This window comes from Astatotilapia calliptera, chromosome 19 (assembly GCF_964374335.1).
Source record: "Astatotilapia calliptera chromosome 19, fAstCal68.1, whole genome shotgun sequence".
Lineage (NCBI taxonomy): Eukaryota > Metazoa > Chordata > Actinopteri > Cichliformes > Cichlidae > Astatotilapia > Astatotilapia calliptera.
Window position 1 is genome coordinate 15,922,898 of NC_137440.1, and position 13,991 is coordinate 15,936,888.

General features: G+C 42.7%; 1 protein-coding gene across 1 annotated transcript; it reads right to left on the bottom strand.

Moving 5' to 3' along the window:
- Positions 1-5,410: 5,410 nt before the first annotated feature.
- calm1a (calmodulin 1a) lies at positions 5,411-8,932 on the bottom strand. Its single transcript, XM_080293829.1, has 6 exons — positions 8,388-8,932; positions 7,836-7,866; positions 7,598-7,741; positions 7,382-7,488; positions 6,568-6,703; positions 5,411-6,455 (listed from the first exon to the last, which is right to left on the bottom strand). The coding sequence occupies exons 1-6, from the start codon at positions 8,904-8,906 to the stop codon at positions 6,427-6,429; spliced, it is 966 nt and encodes a 321-aa protein (XP_080149955.1). The 5' UTR covers positions 8,907-8,932; the 3' UTR covers positions 5,411-6,426.
- Between the last annotated feature and the right edge of the window lie 5,059 nt (positions 8,933-13,991).

The window sequence follows — 13,991 nt, forward strand, 5'->3', positions numbered from 1 at the left end:
AAGAGCCTCAGAAAGGAGAGACATCTAAGGCAAGAAGAGGGGTCCCTATTTGCCTCCAACTCTCTCAACAACACCAACGACCAGGACAAGGGACCACGACCTTCCCCAGTCCCCCAAACCCCTGACAGGCCATCACCCTCCTCCCCCTCCCTTTCTCCCTCCTCCCCACACCTGAAATTCACTGAGGAGATGATGGAGCGGGTCAATGCTGGGCTCAGATCTACCCCCCGTCCCAATCCCTTTTTATCCCCCATAAACCCCCCACCAGAGCGGCCAAAGGTTCGCCATCGAGCCCCACCCTCAACAGAGCAATCGAAGTCACATTGCCCAGCCTCGCCCCCCTTAGTTCCTCTTCATGCCCTGTCTCCGCAGTCTGATGCGTGATGTGTGAAGGGTCCGGGCTGTGAGGATTATGGCAGTGATGACTTTTCCCAGGAGAAGCTGGGACCTTGTTTACTAGAAGGTTTTAAAATTTCTGTACTTTTAGGTGACAGGAGACATGTGGCCTGGTCAAAACACAGAGAGCTGCACTCTAAAAGATCTTTAAATATAGTAAACATACCTTGTGTGCCACAGACTGCTCCCAAACACGAGGGGACAAGTAATACCTCTAAAACACTTAAGTTGGCTTTATTAAACATTAGATCTCTAGCTGGGAAAACATTTTTAATTAATGATTTAATCACTGAGCACAGCCTTGATTTTATGTTTTTAACTGAAACTTGGTTGGACCAAAGTAACAGTGGAGCTGTTCTCATCGAGACGACCCCTCCTAACTACAGTTTTATCAGTGAGGTCAGGGCGAGCAGGAGAGGAGGAGGGGTTGCTGTCTTATTTAATGAATCATTTCAATGTAAGCAGCTATCTCCTGGAAGTTTTCAGTCTTTTGAATATGTGGCTTTACAGCTGAAGGCCCCATCCAAAGTTGTGTTTCTTAATGTTTACAGGCCTCCCAAATACTGCACAGACTTTTTTAATGACCTCAGTGAACTGCTGTCTGTGATCTGTGTTGATTTTGACTGTGTAATTATTGCTGGGGATTTTAACATTCATGTGGACAACCCTCAGGACAAAGGGACTAAAGACCTGAGTAACACTCTGGGCAACTTTGGGCTGACTCAGCATGTAACAGAGGCCACACATAATAGAGGACACACTCTTGACCTACTGATCTCCAAAGGCCTGAGCATTTCAAAGGTTACTGTGTCTGATGTGGGCCTGTCTGATCATTACTGTGTTTTCTTTGAAAGTAAAATCTCAGCCCACACAAATATATCAACAACAGTGATCACAAAACGGTGTATAACTGAACACAGTAGTGCAATTTTTAACCAGGTCTTCCCATTAACACCTGACCTGTCCAGAGGGTCAGTCAATGAGCTCGTCAATAGCTTCAATGCTAACATGTTAAATGTAATGGACACTATTGCTCCCATGAAGGTGAAGGTTATCTCTGGAAGGAAAAAGTCTCCATGGAGAAACTCCACACTGGTGAAAAAAGAAAAAAGAGAGTGTAGGAAAGCTGAGCGCAGATGGAGAAAAACAAACCTCCAGGTTCATTATGACATTTATAAAGAGAAACTTCACAATTATAATTTACAACTGAGGAATGCAAGGAGGTCCTACTTCTCTGACATCATCACTAAAAACAGCCATAATGCTCGGGTCTTATTTTCTACAGTTGACAGGCTAACAAACCCTCCTGTGTCAGTGGCAGCTGAACTTCATTCGACCATGGCCTGCAATGACTTTGCCAAATTCTTCACTGAAAAAATCCAAAAAATTAGACAAGCAATTGGTACATCAACAGCAGATCCAGGATATGTACTGTGTCCACCAAAAAACTGTTTAAACACCATGAAACAGTTTCAACCTATTAACAGCAAAGACCTGGAGGACATCTTAGGTAAACTGAACTCCTCCTCCTGCTGTTTAGATGTCCTGCCAACAAGTTTTTTCAAAAAGGTCTCAAAGACTTTAGAGTCAGACCTGTTACAGATCGTCAACTTTTCTTTATTATCAGGTGTGTTTCCAGAATCACTAAAAACTGCTGTAATCAAACCTATACTGAAAAAGGACAATCTTGACAAGACACAAATGAACAACTACAGGCCGATCTCAAATCTCCCGTTTTTAAGTAAGATCATTGAAAAAGCAGTTTCTCAACAGCTCAGTTACTTCTTAAAACAGAATAATTGCTACGATGCCTTCCAGTCAGGTTTTAGACAGAACCACAGCACTGAAACCGCTCTGACCAAAGTGTTTAATATGTCTGAATACAGACAGTGGAAAAATGTCAGTCCTAGTTTTACTGGATCTCAGTGCAGCATTTGATACAGTTGACCACAACATATTACTCAAACGACTGGAGAACTGGACAGGTCTTTCAGGAACTGTACTAAACTGGTTCAAAACATACGTAGAAAACAGGAAATACTTTGTATCAATAGGTAACTTCACATCTGAGCAGACAAGTATCACATGTGGAGTTCCCCAAGGTTCCATCTTGGGACCCCTTCTGTTTAACATCTACATGCTCCCACTGGCACAGATTATAAACAACAACAAAATAAACTATCACAGCTATGCAGATGACACACAAATATATATCACAATGTCACCAGGAGACCGAGGCCCTGTACAGGCTCTTGGTAAATGCATTGAGGAAATCAATGACTGGTTGTGCCACAATTTTCTCCAGCTAAACAAAAACAAAACTGAGGTAATAGTCTTTGGCGCCAAAGAAAAACGATTACGGGTCACCAGAGAACTTCAATCTATACATCTAAAAACCACAAACCAGGCGAGAAATTTGGGTGTAGTGATGGATGCAGACCTAAACTTAGAAAAACACATTAAGACAATAACAAAGTCAGCTTACTATCACCTCAAGAATATATCAAGGATAAAAGATCTGATGTCTCAACAGGACCTGGAAAAACTAGTCCATGCATTCATCTTTAGTAGGCTTGATTACTGTAACAGCATCTTTACAGGTCTACCTAAAAAATCAGTCAGACAACTACAGCTCATTCAGAACTCTGCTGCTCGAGTCCTCACTAAGACCAAAAAAGTGGACCACATCAGTCCAGCTCTGAGGTCCTTACACTGGCTGCCTGTCCGTCAGAGGATAGACTTTAAAGTTCTGATGCTGGCCTATAAAGCTCTGAATGGTTTAGGACCAAAATACATCAATGACCTCCTGACCCAGTATGAACCATCCAGATCCCTCAGGTCATCTGGATCCGGTCTTTTATCAGTTCCCAGAGTCAGAACCAGACACGGAGAAGCTGCATTCAGCTTTTATGCTCCTTATATCTGGAACAAACTCCCAGAAAGCCTCAGATCAGCTGAAACACTCAGTTTATTTAAATCCAGGTTGAAGACTCACCTGTTCTCAGCTGCATTTGAATAAAGCACCAAATCCACACTTTAAGCTTAAATTTCAAAACTTACATTTAACTACTGATTTTATCTACTGTTCTGATTTTATCTGTTTTGATTTTATATACTGTTTTGTTTGTTTGTTTGTTTGTTTGTTTGTTAATTAGTTAGTTAGTTTATTTGCTTGTTTTAATCAATTTTAAATCATGCTTTTTATTTGTTCTTGTTTCTAATGTCTCTGTAAAGCACTTTGAATCACCTTGTTGTTGAATTGTGCTATACAAATAAACTTGCCTTGCCTTGCCTAGACCCAGACACGGCTAGTGACGTCAGACTGAACAACAGGATTGGCCAATCCAACACCTTTCATTATATATACCCTTCCTAAAAAAAAAAATAAAATCCAAAAAATCGCCAGCGGCCCACCGGGCAAATGCCCGGTATGCCCGATGGCCAGTCCAGCTATGGAGGGGGGGGCTTGAGCCATGATGAAGACGACTTGTATGAGGAGGTCAAAATGAAAAGCTTCATCTTGAATATTTAAGACTGAGGTGGCGATTGTGGGATTGCAGAGGAGCAGACAGGGGGACGGGGAAGTGTAGGAGGTGTTGGATGTATCCTCTGTCACACACAGAGTTAGTAGCTGGAGTTATGTAACAGTCTGAAGTGTATTAATACATCTTGCGGCTCTTTGCTTGCTATTAGTGAGCTGCCACTCCAGCATTAATAACGGGCTTTCCAGTGCAGAAGATTCTCCCCTCGCCTTCAGCTCTGCTGGCTCCAGATTGCTCTCATAAATATTTCAGCCTTTCACCTGACAGCCAGAAGAATGTAGTGAGGAGCGAGTGTCTGAGGGATTTACTTATATGGGGGTACTGCAGAAGACGAAGATTTTACTCACCTACCCCTCAGATGGAGGTTTAATCATTTAGTTCCCATTTTTGATTTTGTTTGTTTTCTTAAATTTCTGCTACATTTACAGGATTATCGTGGCCAGCTGATCACAACTACTCTGTCATTACCAAAAAAACAAAACACATTTTTGCCAGGCACATCAGGCGGTGCTGTGATTTGCTCATACGTAGAGGTCAGAACTGTTATTTATATGATTATTTCTGCTCCTAAGTTGGGGATTTTAACATGAGTATCTATGGTCTTGCCTTGTGTTTTGCAGCCTAGTCTATAGCCTATGGTGCCATCTGCTAATCTGAGTTACTAAAAAGGAGTGACAGTGCCCTATGAAGCATTTAGATTGGAAATGGCAAATAAAATCTCCCTATAGTACCCAGAATTGATCAGTTATGGTAAAAATAAACACAAATGTTTTGGTCAGGGCTAATACCCTCCATCCCTTAGAGTGAGATGGAGGGTATTAGCCCTCAAACATTTGGTAGTCCTCATATCAGAGCTGGCACCGGGATGGACCCTGGACAAACTGGAGAGATAACATGTGTCAGCTAGCCTGGAAACACCTCTGTATTCCCCTGGATCAGCTGAGGGAAGTAGGACCTGGCCCAAAGAACTGGTAGATGACTGAATGGATGGTTCACTAGTGGATTTGTAAAATATACATTCATTAACAGTTGATTTTCTTAGACTTTATTTACCTTCAATGGTCTGGCAATAAATGAATGTGGGTTTACTAACGAGTCAGTGAAGTAAGACTGAAACAAAACATCACAAACTGAAGCCAACAGCTGACGTGACTTTCTAGCCAATAATGGAAGTGTAAGTTGATAAACCCACCCTGTTATCGATATATGGCTCCCAAACACCATCTTTTTTTATACAGTCCATGGTTGCATCCTTTTATCACAGTCTTGTGCTTTCGCAGAAAGTAGTTTTTGTTAATCTCATCCCAAAATATGTTAGGTGGGTTTCAGAGTCTGTGCTCACAGTAAGACATCACACCGATCACCAATGAGTCATTTTAAAGCAGTACGTCCCCCACAGAGTTGCAGGAAAACACACAAGTCAGCTTTTAAAAAAAACAAAACAAAAAAACCCACACACACAAAGTGGCATCTCAGTTCATGTTTGTGTTTTTATTGGAAAAACAAAATGTAAAGACGAGCATGTACATCTTGGAATGCAGATCAACTGAACCAAACAGAACAGCTGGACTGGGCCGGGCCTCGCCGCACCCATACACACACCCACACACACACGCACGCACACGCACGCACAAACAGAAGATAGAAACACCGCAAAGCACCGACCCCCGTCCCCACTAAAGTGAACTTGTGTACACACACAGCATTTGAGGCAATGACATTTTATTCTTTCATCACTTCCTGTTAATCTAAAACCATTTGTTTACTCAATGTTGCGTCAAAAGCTGCTTGTGTATGTCGATCATCTTTAACCAACCGCCCTGAAACCCTACGACACACTCGCCGCCCAACATGGCTCAAAATCGTCACCCTGCCTTGAACAAAAGGTGAACACACGAAGGAAAAGTGACATGCCCGAAACACAAGATCTAAAATGACTTCTTATTTATTCTATTTTTATGCTTTTCTTAAAAATATCTGACTTCACTCAGGTAAGCAAACTGTGAAAGCTTCTTCCTTCGCTCAGCTAACCAACACCTCCTAGGCCGACCTGAGGACCACCGACTGCTTTCTCCTGCTGTGCTCTCGACGCTAACCCACGAAAAGCCTCATGCATGAAGAACAGAAATGAAAGAAGACAGGAAGTCGAGGAAGAAAGGCGATCGGCCGTCCCGAAACATCGCAGTGACGTCAGGAAGCCAGCTGCGCGGCGACCGCTCGGCTGTTGAGTTGAGATCTGATTGGGCAGCTCGGCGCTGAGATGGGAGAGGGGAGTGGGACGGAGAGGTGGGGGTACAAGCCAGTACATGCAGATTCAGTTAGTTGTTTTTTTTTTCCTTTTTGTGAACTTGTTTAATATGGACAGATCTGAGATTTTGAACATTCAGTTTAAGTTGTTGATACAGAACAGTATGATTAAATGTAGATTTTTGCAATAAGAGGTAAGTGAAACTTTTGACAGATTCTTTGTCTTTAACGCGAGCCCAGTTCACTTGGCGGTCATCATCTGGACAAATTCTGTGGAGAACGAAGAGGCGGAGAAAGAAAAGCCATCAGGAATTATAACACAGCAAGCCTCAGGACCAATCAGAGCTCTGGAGCTTCTAATAACACTCATGACCAAGCTCACCTTCGTAGTTGACCTGTCCGTCCCCGTCGATGTCTGCTTCCCTGATCATCTCGTCTACTTCCTCGTCTGTCAGCTTCTCTCCCAGGTTAGTCATCACATGACGCAGCTCTGCTGCACTGATGTAGCCATTTCCATCCTGACAAAGAGATGGGGAAAAGTGATCAGACCAACACGCGTGCCATTTCAGTGTTTCTCCGCATATCTACTCTGGATTTGTGAGGCAGGAGGTCAAATCCAAAAAAAGATCCCGTTTTACTCTTCACCACATCCTCCAACGAGGAGCACGCTGGATTAGTTAAGAGTCATTTACAGTGAGGAGCTGTGGCTTCATATCAGAAGTGTTGTTATGAAAAGGGAATTTTATTTTGAAAACTGACTGGCCACTTCCTTCATTCCTATTTCTGACTTCCTGCTTTGAATATGACATGAGGAGAGTCAGTTTCCCCACACAGACTTAAGTCGAGTCGTTTAAATGCTTCAAATGCATCGGGACGAGTGCTGAGAACACACCGAGGGCTCGTATGGAAGTTTTTTTTTCCCACAAGAATTTACCAGCTCTTTTCTACTCTTCTTATCAACAGGACGTCTATAAAGACCTACGCAATTTCTCTTGTTTCCAGTGACTGGAAATGGCTAGGAAAAGCAGCATAGTATGCCATCTTTCATAAATTTCCAACCATCAGAAATTAGACCGCGAGTGCCACCGATTGTTGGAGTATTCTGATACCTTGCAAAGTGCCTTGACGCAGCTGTTATACTGACTGCAGCATTCATACGTCAAAATATGTATGAAAAACACTTAAACCAGGCCCACCTTATCAAAGACTCTGAATGCCTCCCTGATCTCCTCCTCACTGTCAGTGTCCTTCATCTTCCTCGCCATCATTGTCAGGAACTCGGGGAAGTCGATGGTCCCGTTGCCTAGGAGTAGGAGGTAAATATGACTCATCATCGATAAAAGGGTTATTTAAAAAAAGACAAGTTAGACAGATGAATCCTTCCCCCGTGTCGAGGGAGGACAGCAGCGTACCATCAGCATCCACCTCGTTGATCATATCCTGGAGTTCTGCCTCGGTCGGGTTTTGACCCAGTGACCTCATGACAGTGCCCAGCTCCTTCGTGGTAATGGTACCATCTCCGTCTTTATCGAACAGGGAGAAAGCCTCCTTGAACTCTGAACAGGCAAACGAAGAGAAGAAGAAAGGACATTTACACTGCAGCTGTAAAGACGCGAATAAAATTAGAAGTGTTTTATGGCATCACCTTACCAGCAATCTGCTCTTCTGTTAGTTGGTCAGCCTAAAAAAACAAAACAAAAACACCAAAGAGTGAATTAATATGCTATGTTATTACCAAGATTGATTAAGAAAAAAAAAAAGAAATCCAATACAATCGTTTTGGTTCAACAAACTAAGCATTTTTTTTTTTCTTTTAATGAGACTTGATTATCTTTTAAATTGAGATTAATCAGATCCTGCCTCATCAGGCATCACAAACAGTGGTGAGAACTGCTTCTGTAAGCACTTTGTTGTGGTCGACTTGTGACATGCAAGCTTTGCCTGACAGAACTCTTCATCTTCGGTCATCATCTTCACAGTTTACCATAGCTTACTGCTTTTACTGTCATTTAATGATCTAAAATTTCCTTATTTCGAAAGGCTCATTTTAAAACTCCAGGATTATGTTACTTTGAAAGAGAGAAAGAAAGACAAACTCCTCACAACATCAACAAAAACACTGACAAGGCTTCAAGGCTTTTGATAATGACATTAGGAAGCAAATGCGGGGATTAATCAGGGATCTCATTACTTGAATCCAACCTTTATATCATCAAAGTGGATATCTGTTAGGTCTGCCACCAGCTTCGCTGCTTTTGGTTCTGTTTTTTTCACATCCCTGCCTCCACCTCCTATTCCTCCATCCAGTCTTAACCCTCCAGGCCCTCTGCGCTGCTTCAGATCCACACCTCTTCCTGCTCCACCACCACCTCCTCCTCCAGTTTTTATGGTCAGCCCATCGAGCGCTCCCCGCACCATCACCAAGCCCTCAGCCAGGCACTCAGCCTGCTTGCTGGTCTGGACGCCCTGCTTTTTTACTTCAGCCAGCTCGGCTTTGGTTCTCTGCAGGCAGTTCCTCAGGTCCTGCATCTCTCTGACAAGGCCATCCATGCGGCTTGATGACGAGTCCATCAGCATCTGCAGGAAGGCCCTGTAGCTCCTCTCCTGCTGCTGGATCAGCTCTTTATAGTAGTGCTGCTGTTCGTCCAGGAGGTCATAAACGGTGGACAAGCTCACCAGCTCGTCTTCTGCTGGGTAGACGGCGATTTTCTTGGGCAGCATGACGAGTGGGTGATAGCAGGAAGGGCAGGAACTGGGAGGAATGGGTGGATGAAAAAAATGGTTAGACATCTATCCGTCGCTTCTGATTGGCAGAAAGGATGGAAGGAGGAGACTTTGCCATGTTTCTGAATAGTTACATATTCAGGAACATGGATTATAAGATGCTAAAAGATGTTTTTAGTTGTCCTGGATGGGCAGACGGATGCATCAGTCGTCTCGTCTTTCAGTCATTCCAGTGTAGGTGGATGACAGAAGTTTTCCCCAGAGCAGAAAGAGTCAGCAGATTGGCACTGACCAGCCAGGTTGATGGAAAAGTTGCTCCACCTGTTGACGTTTTCCTGTGTGTCAGTCTCTCAGCCAAGCTTTCTATCCAAGTGACCAGGCACTGTTCTACCCTGGCTTCAACTGCCTCCAACAACTTTGGAGAACCCCTCTCTTAGCAGTGTTTCAGCCTCCCCGACACATGGACATTCAAAACCTCCTGCGGAGGCTCAACACATGAAGAGCAGCGGAACAAAGAAATCGAGGCTGGAGGAGGTCAGTGAAACTTATCAGTAAAATTGACATTAGGTGTGTGAGAGTAACGGGGTCCAGACCAGGGGGGAGGTCATGAGAGTTCAGTGTGTGTGTGCGTCTCCACATGTATATGCTAATCTGTCACCTGTCATCTCACTGCTACATTTGCAGCTCCCAGGGAGGATCGGTTGGCTAGTCATCTGACCTCCTGCAAAGCATCATGGTTCACACCAGGTGGACCCCTCGGGAAGTTCCCCTTTCTCCACTTACTAATTTGTCCCCAAAGCAGGCCAAACTTACACCTTCTCCTCAATGCAGATGTTTGTTTTTTTTAATTTTCAGTTTGTTTCTAGATTAAACTTACTACAAAAACTGTCTAAGGTGCCAAAACTATCAAAATCTATGCAGCTTTAGGGAATTCAGTTGCACTTTTGAATCACAAGGGTCATAAATAACGATAAGAGTGCCTGTAATTGATTACTACGTCTTCTACAATGAACATGTAGCTTGCAAAGGGGGAACAACAATAGGACATGCATCCTGTTCATTTGTTTAGTTTTCCATTCCATTAATATGATACAGGTATTGGGTTAATAAGCTATAATCCTCACTGGGAAGACAATATCAAGCCTGACCTCATCATTGCTTTGCTCGTGAAAGATCTTATCATCTTTATATTTGTTTTTGGATGAACTTTATTGTGTTCATGGGAAGAAATGGTAGTTTAGATAAAAGCTATAGAAATACAAAAATATTATCATGATATTACGGCCCTAATTATTTAGCACAATTGCAGACTGGTTAACTAATTAGAAATCTATTTTTTAATAAAGTAGATTTCCTTGAACTTTGTGGATATGCTCAAAGGGAAAGCGAGAGGTCGGGCACATTAACAGCACTATCTACATGATCCTGTTTTAATAATAAAAACTGCCGGAAGCCAAACCTGAAACTGAAACTAAAATGGTAAAATGATCAATTACCTGATATCTGAATCAAAATATGCTGTGTACTCATGTGACCCAAGGGAAAGGCGGACACTAATGACGGCACTGATCTGTGTCAGGCCGAGCGATGGTTAACAAGCTGCTAACACCTCTAATATCCAGGCCAAATTCCTCTCAAGGCGCCTGGCAATAGAGCCGCGTCAAGTATGAGGGCTCTATGATTTCCTTCTACAGCACCCATGGGTATTATTCTGAAATGTAAAATTAAACTCCGTGCAGATGGCTTTGATTAAAGCCGAACACAACAGCTTCTGTTCCCTGTACTTTGACAGTTAAAGTGAACTCATGATGGACATGTCACGCAAGACAAGTCTGTCTGCTTTTAAACGAATCCTGCATATGTAAGGAAGTACAAGGAAGTACAGCTTCAGCCTACTTCCTGTGTCAACTTTCTCACGTACGTAGCTATAGCAACCACAAACTAACCACAGGGTAATTTCCCCCGCAGGAAATGGCCTTGTAAAGCAGCTTTTAGAGGTCATTATTAGGTTCGGGGACTAGATAATTAAAGTACAAACTCTGGAGCTTGAATTACATCAACCAATCAGAAGCAAGACTGAAACAAACATTAACAATGTCAAATCTAAGATAAAGCCAACAGTCTTCACTGGGGGTCATTCGACTAACTTGAACCATTCAGGACCTGAAGCGATTTCCCCCCTCAAATTCTTTCTTAGAGGGTTGATCAGCGCCAGGTGGGCAGCTTGAAATAACAGGTGTGCACCTTGAACCTGAAGGCTGTTGGTTTATGTTCCTTTTCAGATGCAGGCATCTCTCAGATGACTAATTTTTTTGGACATGATCTCACAATGACAAAAATAAACATTATGAGGAACAGCCAGAGTAAACTATATTCTGATCTACAGGCTGAAGAACGCCAGTCAACATCTGCACGCTTGTTCTCTATATGTCTAATACAGTAAATACACACACAGATACAGAGCTTTACATCTCCTGTGTCAAAACACTTTTTTTTTTTTAAACAAACACTACTAATTAATCCATTATGCAGCCCTAATAAAAACAAGCTGAAAAATCAAACGCTCCCCTTCTGTAAGGAGTTGTTTTTCTGCTTATTCCTACAGAAAAAAAAAAAAAAAAGCCAAGTTCAGAGCCCTGTAGCCAATCCAAAAAAATTCAAATAAGAGAAGCTCCAACAACAATTATCTAACACTAACTTTAAATGTGCTACTGCAGAACAAAAATATGAAACGTAAGGCCAAGAAACACTCAAAACCGGCCCACTCAAGTAGGGCATAAACCTCTCCCAGTCGATGTGCAATGAGTTTGACTTCCCTGCTGCAGTGCTAACCAGGACAAAAGCTGCTACAACAGGTAAAGTGGAACTTTAATTACCTGGGACTGCTGTTTGCACTACTGTTAAGAGTCTGGGGTTTTTTGTTTTTTTGTTTTTTGCCCCTCACATAATTATATCATGCATATTTATATTTTTAGGCAGCAGTTTATGGTTGCATGTATTTGACTTCCTCTCTTTGAAGCCTAGACACATGCTAGCTTTATTATAGACTTTACACTGGGAAGTTCCACACCTTAATCTTATTTGTAGACATAATTTTACCTGATCGGACCGATATGTAAAGATTCACACTAGAAACTACAGCCAGAGTCATAAAAGAAAGAAATGTTTACAGTTTTATTTTAAATATGTTATTAAGTATCATCAGACTACCTGGTTAGGTTAAGGTACTGTTTTAAGGTCAGGTAGTAGTACCTGGTTAGTTACCAGTTAGGTTATGGCACTCTTAAAAACCACCTGGTGAAGTTATGACACCAAAGAGAACTCTGTTAGGCTTAGGTAATAAGGGGTATTTGGTTAGGGTATGCAGTAAAAACATAACCAGGCAAGTTACAACACTAAAAGCCACGCAGAGAGGTTTAGGTGCATTTATGTGCTTTAACCAAAAATGTTTTTTCAGTAAATGTTTTTTAAAAACATGACATCAAATACACACTGAACAAAAATATGAACTACAAAAGGATCAATTTTTATACTTAACAATAGGGTCCCGAATGTGTAAACGCAAGCAACTCCCTCCACAAGCTATAAACGACAAACCTGGGTGGGATGCTACCACTCCCCTGGAGACTGGCACAGTGCATTCATGGACACACAACCCAGGAACAGTGGTGTATGTGCGTGTTTAAATAGTATAAATAGTGTAACATGGTGATTGCAGTGTGCATCCACTGCAGATCAGACTTTTCATCTAGGATCATCAATCTGTACTTAAAAATGTGACGTCAAAACAGGTCAAACACGTTTTATTCTACGCAAAGCGTATGCATGTATGTACACCATAACCTCTGGCCTAATTAGGACTATCAGCGGCTTTTACAATGGTTGCACGTTGGACTTTGACAGCTCTTATCTACAACTGTTAAGCTAACGCCTATGATAATATGCACCCTTACATAAATGGTCTGAACATGAAGGGCAGATGTGCACCTTTATTTTACAGCTCCATGTCTCAGAATAATCAGCAGAGAGAGGCAACTCTCCTCCTGAGAAAATTAGCCATCCTTACATCCTTACTAAAAAACAGAAGAAAAGAAACCACCGGAAAATCAGACTATCGGCGAGGGGATCACTGTTAGCTGTGATGCTAACCAGCCAAAAGCTCCACCACAACTACCAACTGTGGCCACCTGTAACGAGTACTACCTCTCAGTTCTCAGTTTGTGAAGGTGCTTACGGCACCAAAATCTGCTGCAATTTCACAGAGTGGGCTCTTAAAGAGGGGGGGAGGAAAAAGCCGCGGTGGTAATAAACTGCTCCGCCCGCAGAGTCTCTGTCTAGTACCGCCACAGTATTAACATTCGTCCCTGAGCGCTCTACTACGGAGATATTTCAACCCCGCATCTGGCTTCCAGTCAAGTTCACACAGCTTAAATCCACACACATCTCAAGGCACGGCTGGTTAAAATACTCACCATGTCTGTGCGGAGTTCCAACAGCGGGTCTGCTAACGCTACGGGGGAACAGAGGGAAATGGACGGTCGCCACAGAGCAGGAGGGCTGGCTGCTGCTTGGGGGCGGGTACGCAGGACAAAGCACCGCCGCACAGCTCTCACGGTATTCCTCCGCAAAGACCAGTGAGTATGGCTCCCGCGCTCGCTGCACGCGTTCATACGCACCATCTTGTCATTTTTAATTTAAATCCAGAGAAGTTAGGAGTTGGAATAACCGCACTTAGTTAGAAATCAGGAAGGAAATCAAAGTGGAACTGTTTTTCAATTGAATGGTAAGGTCTATATTATTACAATGCTTGGGTAGGTTGGTGGTGTTGGGAGTACATATACTTTAGGAAAGGATGTGATACAAGAGGTCCAGGCTTCGTTTCTTTTTATTTTGCCAGGAAAATAGGAAACGGCTTCGGAAATTTAATGAAACATGTGCAAATATGCACAAAAATATAGTACACAAGTCTTGTCCTGTCTTCCTCCATTTGCCACTAGCCAGTCATGGCAGATGGCTGCCCCTCCCTGAGCATGGTTCTGCTAGTGGTTTCTTCCTGTTGAAAGGGAGTTTTTCCTTCCCAAG